At 36.2% G+C, this 17,205-nt stretch overlaps 1 protein-coding gene across 1 annotated transcript in view; it reads left to right on the top strand.

Annotated features, from left to right (window-relative positions):
* The first annotated feature begins 12,861 nt into the window (after positions 1-12,861).
* LOC137956241 (outer envelope protein 64, chloroplastic) overlaps positions 12,862-17,205 on the top strand; it is a 45,919-nt gene continuing 41,575 nt past the window's right edge. The window contains exons 1-3 of the mRNA XM_068803636.1: positions 12,862-13,290; positions 14,625-14,777; positions 14,965-15,089. Coding sequence (XP_068659737.1) covers positions 13,073-13,290; positions 14,625-14,777; positions 14,965-15,089 — 496 coding nt within the window. The 5' untranslated portion in view covers positions 12,862-13,072. The remainder of the gene's footprint in view (positions 13,291-14,624; positions 14,778-14,964; positions 15,090-17,205) is intronic.

Genomic DNA, 17,205 nt, shown 5'->3' on the forward strand with positions numbered 1-17,205 from the left:
GATTTTAGCAGTATATGTTGATGATATTGTCTTAACCAGTAATGATCTCGAGGGTATTCAAGAAACCAAGCAAAAGATATGTGTAGACTTCAAGACAAAAGATTTTGGACTACTTAAATATTTTCTGGGTATTTAAGTATTATAGTCCAAATATGGGATTGTACTATCTCAAAGGAATTATGTCCTTGATCTACTGGAGGAGACATGAATGATGAAGTGTAGACCAATAGACACCCCTATGGATTTGCAGGTACAGGAGAAGATGTGGATGTTGGAAAATACCAAAGACTTGTGGGAAAACTCATTTATCTTTGTGTAATGTTAAAATGTGGGACCCATCATGGTTGCACGAGCTGGTGGGACCCACAATGTGGACGTGGGATGCCAAGAAGAGTCTTCACCCAAGAATAAGTTAGAAGATTTGAAGATCTTGAAGATCAAGTTGGACCCACAAAGATACCATGAGATGGTAGCCTTATCAACATAAACTGGAAGATCACGTGGGACCCACAAAGATAAGACCGCAAACCAGCCTCCCCTCTTATGTCCACGTGATTAAAGAAGAGTTAGAATTCAAGTTATATTAGACCTCTAGTAGATTGTGTTATTTTTTCATGATAGGCTTATGTTAGAAAGTTAGAGTTGGAATGTAATTAGGAGACATAAAGTTTAATTGTATAAGGACTCTATAACTTCGCCTACTATAAATTGAGGTGTTATAACTCAGAATTAATCAAGTTCTATAATTCTTCCTTAAGTAAATCTCTCTCTCTTTGCTTGATGCACATCTTGTTTTCTCTTCTCCTCTTCTCTCTACCCGAGAGCCTTCTTCCCCTTTTTTTCTTTTTCTTTCTCTCTTCCCTTGCTCGGGATATTAGAAAAGGGTTCATAAATTCAACATGATATCACAACATTCAATTTAGGATCCCCACGTTAAAAGGAATGCTCTAAAAAGATATGATCAATGCCACTTATAGAAGGCTCTTTGTGAAGGAAGATAAAAAACCGTGAGATAAGTTCCTTCATTATTTTTTTATTACTTCATGTTACTAGTTTCCGAATTTAGAAGATGATTTAAAGATGAGTATGCTAATGTTTTTCATCTTATGAGATTGTGGACATGAATACCTCTCGATCTAGAAGAAGCTATCAAAGCAGTTTTGTCAGTTTGGAATTTTTGTTAAGTGAGACTAGTCCATGATAAGATTGTTGAAAAAAAATTGTGGGAACAAGAGTACCCTGATATAGAAGATTGATATTGAGTCTCTTATGAGTGGTATTTATTCAGAAAAAAAATCAGAATAATTATGTAGCGTCAATGCTAAAGTTCTCCATGCACCGAGTTGTTTGAAGAATACTACTTGGTTTTTTATTAGAATTTATTGCAGACTTATTTTGGTTGAAGGACCTATCATGGCTGAAGAAAATATGAATAGCAAGGGTGATATACTTAGAATTACCACTATACCTTTACGAGGGGTATCTAATTTTATGAGTTGGTCCACATCAGTTCGGAGGTTTCTTTTAACAAAGGACCTACTTGGTCACCTCACTAACTATGGACCCCCTATTGATGAAGAAGATATTTTTATTAAAAAATGGTTGAAAATGATACCTTGGTGATTAGTTGGCTAATCAACAACCTAGAAGAACATGTCTCCAACAATGTCATTCATCTTGACACTACTAAACAAATTTGGAAGACATGTGCTAAGTTGTACTCTAAACAGAATAATCTATATCGACTATATGATATTCTCCATAGGACGTTGAATACTAAACAAGGAGAAAACATTCATGAGTACGCTTTAGAGGCTTTCTTCAAGAGTGGAAATTAGCTCAGCCTTCAACCACAAATATTTCTATCCAAGCCAAGCAGAATGAAGCATTAATTACTACTATTTGCCTTGTAAATATTAAACCACATCTTGAAGTTGCCAAGAGTCAACTTCTGTTGTCCCCATGTTTGTTGATGTATGTGCAACACTACTCCGTATTTCAAATACTTCTTCCTCTACTACTGAAGTATCATCCGCTATGTATTCAGAACATAGGGGAACATCATATGACCGTGGCCGAGCCCGAGGCAGTGGTTATAGAGAGGACTAGAAAGAGGTGGAATGAATGGGTTCGGCAAAGCAGATGGGAAAGAATGTACTTATTGTAATAAATATGGCCACACTGTAGATATATGTTATTTTAAGGAATGCAGCTATTGTGGACAATATGATCACCATAAAGAAATATGTTATAAAACCAATGGCAAATCAAACTTGCAAAGGCTAATCATGCCTTTGTAAGTGATACAAAAGAGGATCAACCCACAAAATCAACAGATTTTTTTTTTTTTACTGATGAAGAGTATGAGATGTTTCATAAAATGAAGACAATGATGGGTTATTCTCCTACTTTCTTAGCAACAACCGCTACCACCACTGCTTCAAGTATGCTATCTACCTCATATTCATCCTGGATAATTGACTCAGGAGCCTCCGAGCATCTTACAGGTAACAAAAATTTATTACATTATGTATCTCTGTGTCTTGCACACAAGTTTGTTACCGTAGCTTACGGTTCTCAAACCAAAGTCCAAAGGAAAGGATCCACTTCCGTTACAACATCTCTTTCACTCAATGATATTCTATTCGTTCCTTCTTTCCCTTTGAATTTATTATCTATTAGTCAGCTTACAAAATATTTTAATTGCTATGTTACCTTCTCAGCCACTTCGTGTGTATTTCAGGATCTTATAATGAAGCAGGTGATTGGTGATGGCATGAACAAGGGGGGCTTTACTACCTAGATGTGCCAAAAATAAATACGGTTTCCACCAGTGAAAATGAGACAAGGCTATGGCACAACCGATTAGGACATCCATCTGTGCAATCTCTTCATTATATGTTTCCTACTCTTAAAGTAAGGTCAAAATTTAATTGTGAAGTCTGTCAAATGAGTAAACATCAATGGAGAACATACTCTCCTCGTCTAGAAGTCAAAAGTGTTACTCCATTTTCATTAATTCATACTAATACATGGGGACCCTTGTGTGTCTCAAATATTTTATTACATTTATTGATGATTTCACTGTCACCACTTGTTTGCTTTTATTTAAGGAGCGTTCTGAAATACCATTGATTTTTAAGTCATTTTATGCTATGGTACTCACTCAGTTTGGTTAGAAAATAAAAATACTCCAGTCAAATAATGCCAAAGAATACATTTTGAAAAACCTTGACTCATTTTTCAAGAAAATGACATTATCCATCAAACATCATGTGCCTACACTCCTCAACAAAATGGTGTAGCCAAATGAAAAAATCATCATATTCTTGAGGTAGCTCGAGGTTTATTATATGTCATGAAAGTTTCATTCTTTTATTGGCCTCATGCAGTCCTTACTGCATGATTTCTTATAAATCGTCTACCATCTGTCGTTCTTGGCAATAAATCTCCTTTCTCTATATTATTACCAAATGATGATCCATTTTCACTACCTTTATGAGTTTTTGGATGTCAATGTTTTGTTCATAATTCATTCCCTAAACACAACAAACTTGATCCTAAATCTATCAAGTGTATCTTCTTGGGATACTCTCACACACAAAAGGGTTATGTTTGTTATAGTCTCACTCTTCAACGTTTACTTGTGTCAAGGGATGTAACATTTTTTGAAGACTCGCCATTCTATTTTGACAGTGCACCTCCTGGTCTGTCTTCAGTACCAGGTTCTCCTAGACCGGTTGTGTCCCGTGATATAGAAACTATTCAACCCCCAGAGTAATTGGCTGCCACCACCCCTGCCAAGTTGATAGTAAATCCATCCTCTCTAGTTGTTTTTTTGCCCTCAATATGATAGTCGTCCCTATTGTTGTAAGAAAATAATCTAAAACATGCACTGGACCTACTTTTCATCCTATTTCAAATTTTATATCTCATCATCGCTATCACCTCTATGTTGTCAATTTCTTTCTTCTATTTCCTCCATAGATGTTCCACAGTCCTATTAGGAGACTTTACAACATCTAGGGTGGAAGGCAGCAATGGATGACGAAATGAAGGCATTTAATGAAAATCAGACATGGACACTGGTTCCTCTTCCGTCAAATAAGAAATTTGTCGGTTGCAAATGGGCTTTTACTATAAAACATAATCCGGATGCGTCAATTGCATAGTTGAAAGCCCAACTTGTTGCTAAAGGTTATACTCAGTGTTATGGTATTAATTATGAAGAAACCTTCTCTTCAGTGGTAAAAATGAACTCGGTACATGTATTATTATCTTTGGCGGTCAATTCTTCATGGCAGATATATCAACTTGAGATGAAAAATGTTTTTTTGAATGACGATATTAAAGAAGAAATTTATATGTTACAACCACAGGGTTTGTGGTTAAGGGGGAGTCAGTATGTCGACTAAAAAAATCTTTGTATGGTCTAAAACGGTCCCCTCGTGCATGGTTTGAGAAATTTAGTCAAGCCCTCATACGGGCTGGATTTTACAGATGCTCTGGAGATCACTTAGTATTTATTAAAAACACACCTAAAAGCAAGGTAATTCTGGCAGTATATGTTGATGATATCATTTTAATTGTTAATGATTCCGAGGGCATCCAGGAAACAAAAGAAAAAATATGTGCTGAATTCAAGACAAAGGATCTTGGACTACTCAAATATTTTTTGGGTATTAAAGTATTACAATCCAGACATGTGTTTGTGTTATCCCAAAGGAAGTATGCCCTTGATCTATTAGAGGAGACATGAATGATGGGATGCAAACCAACAGAAACTCCTAAGGACTCGAATACAAAATTATGTGCAGGTACTGGAGAAGATGTAGATATCGGGAAATATCAAAGACTAGTGGGAAGACTTATTTACTTGTGCGTAACAAGGCCAAATATATCATATGTAGTAAGTGTAGTGAGTCAATATATGCACAAACCACAACTTAGTCATTAGCAAGCACTAGAAAGGATATTACAATATCTAAAAGGCGCTCCAGGAAGAGGGCTTCTCTATAAAAATTACGGTCACTTCAGCATTGAAGGATTCTCAGATGCTGACTTGGTCGAATCCCCGGATGACAGGAAATCTACTTTGGGATTTTGTACGATGGTTGGAGGGAATTTGGTTAGATGGAGAAGCAAGAAGCAAAATGTAGTAGCACGATCTAGTGCAGAAGCAGAATACAGAGCCATGGCACACACTGTTAGTGAACTCCTATGGATCAGATCTCTTATCACTGAATTGGGATTCTACAAAGAAGCTCTGATGGATCTATATTGTGATAATCAAGCAACAATACACATTACATCGAATCCAGTCTTCCATGAAAGAACAAAGCATATTGAAGTGGATTGCCACTTTATATGAGAAAAGTTTCAAACTGGCCTTTTTTTTCTAAAGCATATATTATTACAAAGTCAAGATGTAGATATTCTCACCAAGTCAATCACTCACAAGATTATGTCTTCCATCTATAGCAAGTTGGGCACCTACGATGTTTTCTCACCCCCAGCTTGAGGGGGAGTGTTACGATGTGGATCCCACCATGGTTGCACGAGTTGGTGGGACCCACAAAAATACCATGAGCTAGTAACCTTATCAACATCAGCTGGAATATCACGTGGGACCCACAAAGATAAGACCACGAGCCAGCCTCCTCGCTTTTGTCCACGTGATTAAAGAAGAGTTAGAGTTCAGGTTATAATAGACCTCTAGTAGATTGTGTTATATTTTTATGATAGGCTTATCTTAGAGAGTTAGAGTTGGAATGTAATTAGGAGACTTAAAGTTTAATTGTATAAAGACTTTATCACTTCCTCTACTATAAATAGAGGTGTTGTAACTCATAATTAATCAAGTTCTACAATTCTTTCTTGAGTAAATCTCTCTCTCTTTGCTTGACACACATCTTGGTTTCTCTTCTCCTCTTCTCTCTACCCGAGAGCCTTCTTCCCTTTTCTTCTTTTTCTTTCTCTCTTCCCTTGCTCGGGATATTAGAAAAGGGGTCCTAAATTCAACATATAACAAGACTGAATATATCATATGCAGTAAGTGTGGTGAGTCAATACATGCACAAACCACAACTCAGTCACTGACAAGCACTAGAAAAAATATTGTGATATTTGAAAGGAGCTCCAGGAAGAGGGTTTCTCTATAAGAATCATGGTCACTTCAACATAGAAGGATTCTCAGTTGCAGACTGAGCCGGATCCCCGGACGACAGAAAATCTACTTTGGGATATTATACAATGGTTGGAGAGAATTTGGTTACATGTAGAAACAAGAAGCAAAACGTCGTTGCAAGGTCTAGTGCAAAAGCAGAATACAGGGCCATGACACATAGTTAGTGAACTTCTATGGATCAGATCCCTTCTCACTGAACTGGGATTCTATAAATAATCCCCGATAGATCTATATTGAGATAATCAGGCAGTAATACATATCACCTCAAATCCGATCTTCCATGAGAGAACAAAGCACATTGAAGTAGACTGCCATTTCATACGACAAAAAATCCAAATCGGCATATTATCTCTCAAACATATATCTTCACTAGGCCAAGTTGCAGACATTCTCACCAAACCAGTCACTCATAAGATCTTGTCCACCATCTTGAGGGGGTGTGTTACAAAGTGGGACTCACCATAGTTACCCGAGCTGATGGGACCCACCATGATAACCACGAGTTGGCATCTTTATCACATGAGTTGGAAGATCAAGTGGGACCCACCATGATAACCACGAGTTGACATCTTATCACATGCTTCATAGAAGAGTTTTAGTTGTAGTTATGTTAGTCTTCTAGATATGATGAGTTATTTAATTATATTATAGCTTATCTTTAAGTGTTAGAGTTTGGGTATAATTGGGACAAGGTAGTTTAATTGTATTTAGACTCTACCACTTTATTATAAATAGAGGTTCATGTACTCAAATTATAATCAAGTCAAGTAGTTATCCACTTCTCGACTCGTGAAGTATTCTTCTCTAGCTTAAACTCTTTTTCCTTTTTTTTCTCTTCTCTCCTTTCTACCCAAGACCTCTCTCTCTCTCTTTCATTTTTTCCCTCTCTGTCACCTTCCTAGAGATTTTAGTCATGGGGTCCTAAATTCAACATAAATGATGGCAAGGTGAAAACTCTTATTGATTTGGGAGCTACCACCACTTCATCTTAGAGGAAGTAAGACGATTACGCTTAAGGTGGGAAGTGACAGACTGTCGCATAAAGGTTGTCAATTCAGAAGCCAAAGTCAAGCTTGAGGTAGTCAAGTATGTTCATGTCGTCGTTGGAAAGGGTTGGATTTTTCAATTTTGTTGTGACTCTAATGGACAATTTTAATGTAATCTTTGGGGTGGATTTACTTTATAAAAACAAGACCTTTGTAATGCCCTATATGGGGATAATAAGGATTATAGACGAGGAAGAACCTTGCATAATTTCAAGTGTGGGAGACTATATAAAGGGGAAACCAACAATGCTTTCAGTCCTCCAAAGGGTCTTAAGGGTGAAGAGTCTAATTTTCTTGTTTCTTTTGTAGGTAACGAGCAACGGATTGAAGGTCGATTCATGCCAATTGAAGAGGAGGAAGTCCTCAAAAAGGATTTCATGCTAGAAGATTTGCCAAAGTGGTTGCCTCCATGGACGAAGGTTGCAAACATGATCGGTGGTGTTCAAAATGCTAAATCATCAACTTTGGCACAAAAATGCTTTGATCTAACGGTGCATCAGAAGCAACTTGAGGATGAGCCAACGAATCAGTTTTTCGACTTGGGCATATTCGTGTTCATGTTGAACGAGTATGTGGTGGAAGAGGCATTTGTGACGTGACTGCACTCTTGTGTCATTTGACACATTTTCAAGCAGGTTTGGGAGGTGCCCAATTAACTTGCGTTTTGCCAAACGATCGAGAGAACACATTTGTTCAATAGGTGTTTCTTCTCAGCCATCAAGGAAGGTAATGTGCGAGGACTTCTAAATTATTGTGGCGAGAGAATGATATAGGGGAGTTTCTCATTGGTTTGAGTTTGAATAAGGGATAAGTGGGCTTATAAATAGGGTTTTGTAAATCACTAGTAAACATCTTCAAATTCGTGGTTAGAGTTCCCCATTTATGTGAAGGTTAATTTCTCTTCATTTTTAGCTTAATTTCTTCTTAAAAGGAAGTTGACGAGCTTACTTTCCACCCAAAGTAAATTAGGCCACACATTGAGGGACTAGGAGCTTTTCATGCTCGATCTAGCAGCGTGACAAAAATGACTAGGACTAGGAGCTTTTCTTGCTCGATCTAGCAGCATAACAAAAAGGCACTACGGGGGTTTAAGTATACTTATGCTTGCTTGTAGACTTTTATAGCATATGAATGTAACATTCTTTTAATTTGGATTATAGTTAATTAAATACCCTTATATGGTAAAGGTACCAAGGCACCCTTGAATATTTGGGTTTCCTGGTAAATATTGGAGAGGTTAAGTATTTAACCTACAAAGAATTTTTAGTACATGTGCAGATTTTCTCTAATGGACAAAGAGTTTGCTCCATGCCCTAGTGCTTTGCCTCTTAACTTGGGAATGCATATTTAAACTACTTGAAATTCTTTTTCAGTTAATCATTAATACATATTTGTCTGATCTACCTATGTATTATATTTAAATGTTATTAAATTAAATAAAATTTTGTTGATGTGATATTATGTTAACTATCTAGAAGATAATCATATATAATACCTATAAATTTCATTTTTTTTATCATTTCTCTAATTCTTGTGTAGTATACTTCTTTATAAATTCAAAAGTTTAATATATCTTCTTTGTCATGATTGCATTTCATACAAATTAAAGTAAGGTAATCTATCTTATTATTATCGTATAAAAAAGGGTAAAATTCTCTCTCGGCATCCAAAAGGACAATGCATTTGCCCACGTTTTTATGTCCCCTGAAACACCAAATGTGTTCCAGTGTAAGTTTCACTATTTGGCCTTTCAGGGTTCTGAATGGGATCAAATCATGGAGTGAGATGAACAATTCCCAAATCCCACTTTCATTTTCCTATATCACTGAGATAGGTTGGTGGCATTTATACTTAAAAGAGAAAAATGTATGGCGGTGTATTAGTGTGACCATGGAGTTAGTAGACTTCGATCTAATATTGGATTTGAAAGGATTATACTTCATTTCGAAGAAATACAATCTGATGAAATTAGTTTGACCAATATGCAAGACGTTTGAGTGGCCACGACTATGGGTGACATCGAGCCGAGCTGAGCCCGCACCTACCTATGTTCAAGTTGAGCCCAGCCTCGAGCCTAAAATTGTTATCAAGCTCGAGCTCAATAATTTTAACCGAACTTGAGCAAAGCTTGAGCTTCAACATATATTTAAAACTTTTCAAAAAATATATGTCTCGAGTTCGAGCTCCAACATACATTTAAAACTTTTCAAAAAATACATGTCAAATAAATTGTCTATAAAATTATGCATATATTTTACATAAAATTGGGCATGACCTCTACATAAAATTGGGCATAACCTATGTATATAATACCTGTATAAAATTGGGCATGAGTTCTACTTAAAATTGGGCATAAACTTTGTACACAATACCTGCATAAAATTGTCTATACACTATATATACACTCCATAAAATTGTCTATACACTCCATAAACACTCTATAAAATTGTCTATATACTCCATACACTCCATAAAATCGTCTAAACACTTCATATATGAATAAACTCCATAAAATAATCAAACACAACAAAATTAAATGAAACATCAATATAAATTTACAATCACCCAAATAAAAAATATAAATCCATTATAAATTTATAAACTATTGTTGTTTCTCTTCATGCTAGAAAATAGTATACGTCCCCGCATGAGCAAAATCTCCACCTATGATAAAAACAAAAAAATAAAACTTATTATTGTCATATAAAAAAATACTCTTCCACTACTAGTTACTTAATGTAGTTAAAAATATTAAAATTACCATGATGAGAAAAATATGAAAAATCCTGTAACTGGTAGCATTATCTCTACAATCATCTTCTTAGGTTGTAATCATAAAACATAATTTTAATAAATAAAACTAAAAAATATACTCAAAAATATCATGATAAATAATTATTCAAAGAAATTGACCTTTTGATTTTTCTTGACACCGTGAAGAGACCGAACCCAATCACTGCCACAAATCAAAGTTTGAATTGTATTTGGTGCCAAGGAAGAAAGATATACGTCTTTTACTCTACCATGAACACTTAAGGTAGACTCTAAAAGCTACTATGGATATAGGAATTATAAGGATAACAACTGCCATCTTAGATAATACCCAAAATTGCATATGATTTACTTTCTGCTTTTCTAAAACATCAAAATCATATTGTAAAATTTTCTCACAAATGTACACACGTTCTTCAAGATAATTTTCCAATTCCGACCTTAGTGCATTAACTATTTCCACTTGTTTCACATAAGTCATTAACTTTGACCAACCTAAACTTGATGAAGAATATGTGCTATGACTTGGAGAAACACCCATAGAGCTAGTACTTGAAGCAATCTCTTCATTTATATTATCCATATTATATAAGGATACATATTCATCGTAGATCTCATATAAGGTGTGTCGAACTAAGTTTATATTCATCGTAACTTCCTCCTCGGAATATATCTCCAGAAAACACATTTCGATCAACCTTAATTTGACCCTTGGATCCAAAACTGAAGAAACGACCATCAATAAATTGCATTCACCCCAGTACTTCTCAAATTTCTCTTTCATTCTTTTAACCATTGTCCTAATGAAAATATTTTCATTTGTAGAATGAAAATTCAAAACTTCTTTTAGCCTATATACGTCACTAAGGTACAAATTAGAAGTAGGGTAGTCACTCTCAGAAATTATATTAGTAACTACATTAAAAATTTCTAGAATCTCTCATACCATTTCAACCTTTTACCATTCATCAAGACTTGGCAAACAATCATAAGTTGGTTCTCTACCTTTAAATCTAGAAAATGCATATTTGAATTTTAATGCAGAAGAACAACATGTCATAAGTGGAGTTCCAACGAGTTGGACAATCAATAACCAACCTATTTTCACCTAGTTTTAGTTGTTGTACAATTTCAGAAAAAATGTGAAGTCTAGCCTCAAACAGATTAATGAATTTGACACTTTCACGCACATTCTCAATGATATCCTTATTCTGAACAAGACTATCTTGGACACATAATCTAAGATACTTATCGGCAATAAGGAGAACAATGCCTATGAAGATTAATAATTTTAGGGGAAACACTTTAATGACATTGATAGGAAAAGACAAAGCAAAATTATCAAAACTGCTGAAGTAGGAACTTGCATGTACCTCCTTAGGGAGGTTTCTACATTAACTATAACTTCATAACACAATATCCTAAAATAAAATTACCCAAATACCCCTAACCTTTAACATTCTTATATCTCTAAAAAAATCATATCAGGTAGTCATTATTCTGTTATTTTTGGATGATTTGTTTTTCAATGATTTTTTTACCTTTAAGTTAGTAAGTCTGGGTATTTTAGTTCATTGTAGTTACTACCTTTTAATAGTAAATTACGGAAAGAGATCTCATTATGCTCGATCCACCTTTCTAATCTCTCTCTCTCTCTTTCACACGCACACACTTTTCCTTTCCCTCTTCTTTCTTCTCAATCTCACTTTTCTCTTAGTTTTCTCTTCTCAGAAAGAGTAATAGGATTTCAAGGGGTTATTGTAGAAACTAGAAAGATCGTGGGTTTGATATTGACTTTAAAAAATTTCAAAGAAGGTAGAGTTCGAAGTATAGGAATAAAAGGAAAATTCGAACAGAAGAGAAAGTTTCTTACCGAAGTCTTGATGGATCTTAGCTTCAAAGAATACATTTCGATAAAGAGCTCTCCGAAGCTTTTAATTTGCTGGGAAATTGTCAAATGAAACATGCACAGTGCCGAATCTTAGGAGCGAGAGAGAGCTGGTGAGTTAAAGCATTAATACAAAACACTTAAAACGGAGAGCACAACAGAATGGTAGCTAAAAACATAAAAATCAATAGGTTGAGAGGTGAGAGTCATTACCTTTGAGAAATAAGTAGGAAGAAGCTCCTAAAACAGAATCAACAAGAGGCATTGGTCCGATCGAAGATAAATAATGGAATATAGAAGATAAAAATGAAACAAAAAATCAAGGGTTAGGTCGACGGCGAAAAAAAACCAGAAGATTAAGATAAAACATCTTACCTCTTTCCATCGGACCATCACTTTCGTCGGTGAGGAAGAACTTCGGATAAAGAAATTGAAGAGGAAGAAGATAAGAGATGAAGAAATCACATACGACTGAGACAGAGAGTGAGGAATCGAAGGAGTGGGAGAATGAGGGATATGAAGACCAAAACCCCCCTTTTTCGATGAATCGCCACCTGACGAACAACGTTTTTGATCTCTAATCCCCGATTCCCGTGAGAAAATCGTGCTGCCAGTGCCACAGACAAAATGGAAGAGGACGAAACCTTGCTCCCGTGACACTCTTATCCCGAGTCCTGACTCCATCGAATTCCCCAAATCCTGGGCCACTCGTTAAGTTAACGAGCTGGCTCGCAAACGCTTGAACTGAACCTTGGTTCGGTCGAACTTGGTTCGTTAATTCAAGATCCAGGTATATCAAATTGAACCGAGCCAAAATCAAGCCAAACTCGAGCCACTCGTGCACGGGCTCGGTTTGATGCCACCCCTAGGCACGGCATGCAGTCGCCCACTAGGTGAGCCAATCGAAATAAATGATTCATTTGTGTGCAGTCGTTTTGCCCGTCTAAGACTCTTAAATGGTTTCCCTAGACAGCAGGGGCGATTGAAGAACCATACGTATAAAAATCTCAGAAAGGAACCAACTCACCCTCTTTAGGTTTCATCCTCGAGGAGCCAGCCAGAGTTTCTTCAGCTCTGTTCTTGCTCACTGTCTTATCTTCTCACCTTCGTCAGGAAAGCCTACCCGTTGGTATCGTTTATTTTATTTTCGAATTCTTCTTTCAGGCTCGCTGAAAGAAGATGACGCAGAAAGCCATGTCTGCTACCTCTACAAACTTATGGGTTTTACTGGGTTTAGGCATTGCGGGCATCATCCTCGTGACCCGCAAGCTGAAGAAAGCCGTCAGAGAAGATTTCGGTGCTTTTGTCGAGAGACTTCAGCTGCTGCCTCCTCCTCAGCCTGCTCCCCCTAAAGCCCCTCATCCTTTGACCGGTCTCTCCTTTGCCGTTGCCGACGTGTGAGTCCCTTTGGAAGCCTCTCTTCTGTGTACAAAAAATGGTGAAGATGAATTAATATGACCATTAGTCTTCCTAGTTTCAGCCTGCTATCCGAAATCCGGATAAGTATCTGAATTTTTCGTATTTTTGTCAATGGGGCTTGTCTGCCCGGTCGCTAGTTTGATGTTTGTGTTTTTTCACCCTGTAGTATGACTTTTCACCTGGTTAGTTTAGTTCCAGAATGAGGTTCAGGGACCTTAGTGTCTCTTTGCGTTGTATTGGGTGAGTATCGGGTACTTAATCAAAGTTGTGAAGAATTTTAATCCTCTGGAACGTAAGTTTTGCAGCTTTTGTGCTTCACTGCTTTTGCAAAGCAATAATAGACGAGTACGCTAGTGGTAGACTTTCCCAAGTTTTCTTTCATTTTTCTTATTCTCTAGTTGAGAAGCAGAAAGAGACTTGATTATTTTAAGATGATAAATTCATTTTTCTACTCTCATTTGAGGAACATGAGTTTCCAAGTTTAAGGAGGTTCTTGTAATGGGTTTAATCTTCTCCCAGTTTGAATTCGGATATTATTTGAGCAAAAAGGTTTATCTCTTTTCTTTGAACTCAGATACACAGGTACTTTTTTTTTTTTTTTTTTTATATCTGGTTAAAATTTACATTAGTTAAGTCTGCAAACCAAATGTCAGTGGAACGGAAAATGATGACAAACTGGATGCCTTATACTCAATTTCACTCTTAATTCTGAGTACTTATACTGTCATCTTCATGATGGAACTCTACTAGGAGTAACATCAATGGACATTTTTCCAGAAGTCATCAAGATAAATGGCTTGTATGGGTAAATTCTTATGCAATGTCCATGAAAAGCTTGACAATGGAAATTTTTCTGTGTGTCATCTATATAAGATTTGTGGTTTACAAACTACTATTCCCGGAAAACTTGGCATAAAATATTATCAAAAGGATTCTGCATGCATTTAGAAGCAGCTTCTCTACTGGCTTTTTTTTCAGAATGTAACATTTTAATATACCATTCCAGTTGTTATGGAGCTTGGGTCTGTGAACTTTTTTCTGGCAGATCTGTCCTCTAATTTGAGTTGGAGTGCCAGCATGGTGTTCAAAGCAATAAATATATGGTTACTGATTAAAAATGTTTTAACTATTTTTTGTTATGTGGTTTGACAATTACTCTCTTTTTGAATATTTGGAGTTGTTCTGGTCAAATAAATGTTTGAGTTTTATTTGGGTGGATGAAACCTTGCATTAATGTTACTGGATTAAGAATATAGATTTGCGGTAGTTCCTTCACCAAATGGTTGTAATAACTTGTTTTTCTGATCACCAGATTTGATATCAAAGGATGGGTAACTGGATTTGGCAATCCAGACTGGTCAAGAACACATGAACCTGCCTATCAAACATCTCTGGCTGTTTCTACTGTAGTAGAAGGGGGGGCCACTTGTGTCGGAAAAACCATTATAAGTGAAATGGGATATAGGTCAGCAGAAGCATTGATTTTGACATTTTCTATACTTCTTTGTTGCTTGAGTGTTGTACTGATTTTATTTATGCATCCACATCAATTAAAGGCACTTATCCTTGGATAGTTCTGGTGATATACCATTCCAAAAAATATAAAATTCTGTGTTTTTTTTTTTCCTCTTTGTAATTTGCTTTTTGTCCAGTATCTTTGGAGGGCACAAACATTATGAGGCACCTACTAATCCAGTGGCTCCGGCAAGAATAGGTGGTGGATCTTCAAGTGGATCTGCTGTTGCAGTTGCTGTGGGATTAGTTGACTTTTCCTTAGGTAATATTCTGCATACAATTTTTATTAATTTAATTAAACTTATTTTTTAGTATAAAAAAGGTCACGGAAGGAAGTTTGCTTCGACCTTTATGCTGAAGAGAGGGGAGCCCAAGCCCCCTCTTCCCCTTTTTCCGATGCTGACAGGGGTGCAGGGAGCAAGGATCCCTCCCCTGTCAATAAAGAAAACAGCGGATGCAGATGTCCTAAATGCAAAGTCTTACAGTTTGTGTCTCAAATCTCATGTAACTATTTAAAAATCAAGTCATTTGACTTTGGTTAACATATGCAGTGCTGCAACAAGACATACATACAAAACCATGTTTGCTTTTAAAAATTTCATTATCATGTTGAGGGAGGGTAAATTTCTTTCTAGGTTTATTCTGCTTTCCTTCTTTCTTTATCTTCTTCAATTTGAATTACCAAAAACTAGGGAAAAAAGTGAGTGAGAAATTGATGTATATGAGAAGTTAATTGTTGTCAACATGTTAAAAGAATATAAGAATGTTGATTGAGAAGGTTTGGACACGTTCATTAATGATTCAGTTGGAAACCTGTAACAAGTATTTTGTTCATGCCAATGAAGGTTTGGTAAAAATAGGATGTCGAAGCTTTAGATTTCCGTATTCTATAATGTTCTTGTAAAAAAGAAAACAAAGAAGAGGAAAGTTGGTCTTCTAGAGGTTATAAAAGAGAGAGAAGTGAGAGTGGGCAAGGTGAGTGAAAGATAGAAGTCACAAGAGAGCTGAACACAAGAGAGAGAAAGAAGGGTTATTTTTGTTTGTGAAAAGGCTGCAATTTTATTAAAGCCCCAAAGGCAAACAGCAACAATTACTGTTTGCTAGATTCTCTATCCTTTTATCAAGTCTGGTTGCATAATGACAGTATTATTCTTCACTTAACAACTTAAAAATTGTGGGCATTATAGTCTGTACTAAACAAAAGTTTTTTTTTGAAAAAAGGTGTGAATGTATTACTAGAAGAAAGGTACAAATACTTACCTTACTGAACAAAAGTTACAAGAAATAATAAACAGAGACTTCATAACAAACTATAACATCAAATCCTTATTCTCTAAGTCTCTCCCTCAAGTTGGCACATATTGATTGTAGATGCACAACTTTCTACACCTGTTGTCAACTTGGCCGGAGCCAATACCGTAGAAAAAATATTTGTAATCTGGTTTTTGGAAGAAGCATACTCAGGAGAGATAAAACCATCTTTCCCCTTGTCCTTATAGGGAGTGGCAATCTGTCTCAATGGTTTTCGTCTACTCATGAAATACTAGGTTGTTTGCTATATGTAGATGACTGCTCGATTATCACAGTGTGGTGCCATAGGTTTTTCAACCTTCAAGTGCATTTCTTCTATTAATGATTTCAACTACACCATTTCACATATGACATGAGTAATAGTTCTATATTCAGCTTCTTGCACAACGCTTTGTTTCTTGTTGCTTTAGATAACTGGATCTCCTCCTACCAAGATATATTACCTAGAAGTATGTATTTGATCATCTTGAGATTTTACTCAATCAGCATTAACAAAACATTGTGTAAGAATGTTGATGTGACTTATATAATAGCCTCGGTCCTGGAGACCTTTCATATACCCCAAATATCATCTCCAATGCCCGCCAATGAAAAACTTGAGGAGTATGCGTATATCTAATAATAACACTGGCTGAGAAGGAAATATTGGTCGCAATGAGGTAGATCAATGTTCCACCAGTCTTTTAACCTGGGTACATTCCTCTAACAGTTCATCTCTATTCAGTGTTGTAGCTAACTTGACTAGGATCTATAGGTGTAGCAACTAGAGGATGTCATAATGTTCCTCTCTCTTAACAATAGGGTTATAAACAGATCTGGATATTATCTGCATCCAACCTATATCTAAGTCCAAAGTTTTAGTTTCTATCCCAAAATAGGATCAGGCAGAACCGTAATCAATAGATCCAGATCCTGTATCTCATTCAAATTTCAAGCATCTAAGAAACTAAGATGTGTGCCAGCTGTTTCCCTCCTTTAGCGCTTTCTACCAAGTTTAATTTATTTTCTGTCAGCTGTTTCCTTCCTTAAGCACTTTCCACCAAGTTTAATTTATTTTCTGCTAGCTG

The sequence above is a fragment of the Aristolochia californica genome, unplaced genomic scaffold (genome assembly GCF_029961685.1).
Source record: "Aristolochia californica isolate CCGP_79_NKW_82.1479 unplaced genomic scaffold, dmAriCali1.0.hap1 SCAF_2, whole genome shotgun sequence".
NCBI classification, from domain to species: domain Eukaryota; kingdom Viridiplantae; phylum Streptophyta; class Magnoliopsida; order Piperales; family Aristolochiaceae; genus Aristolochia; species Aristolochia californica.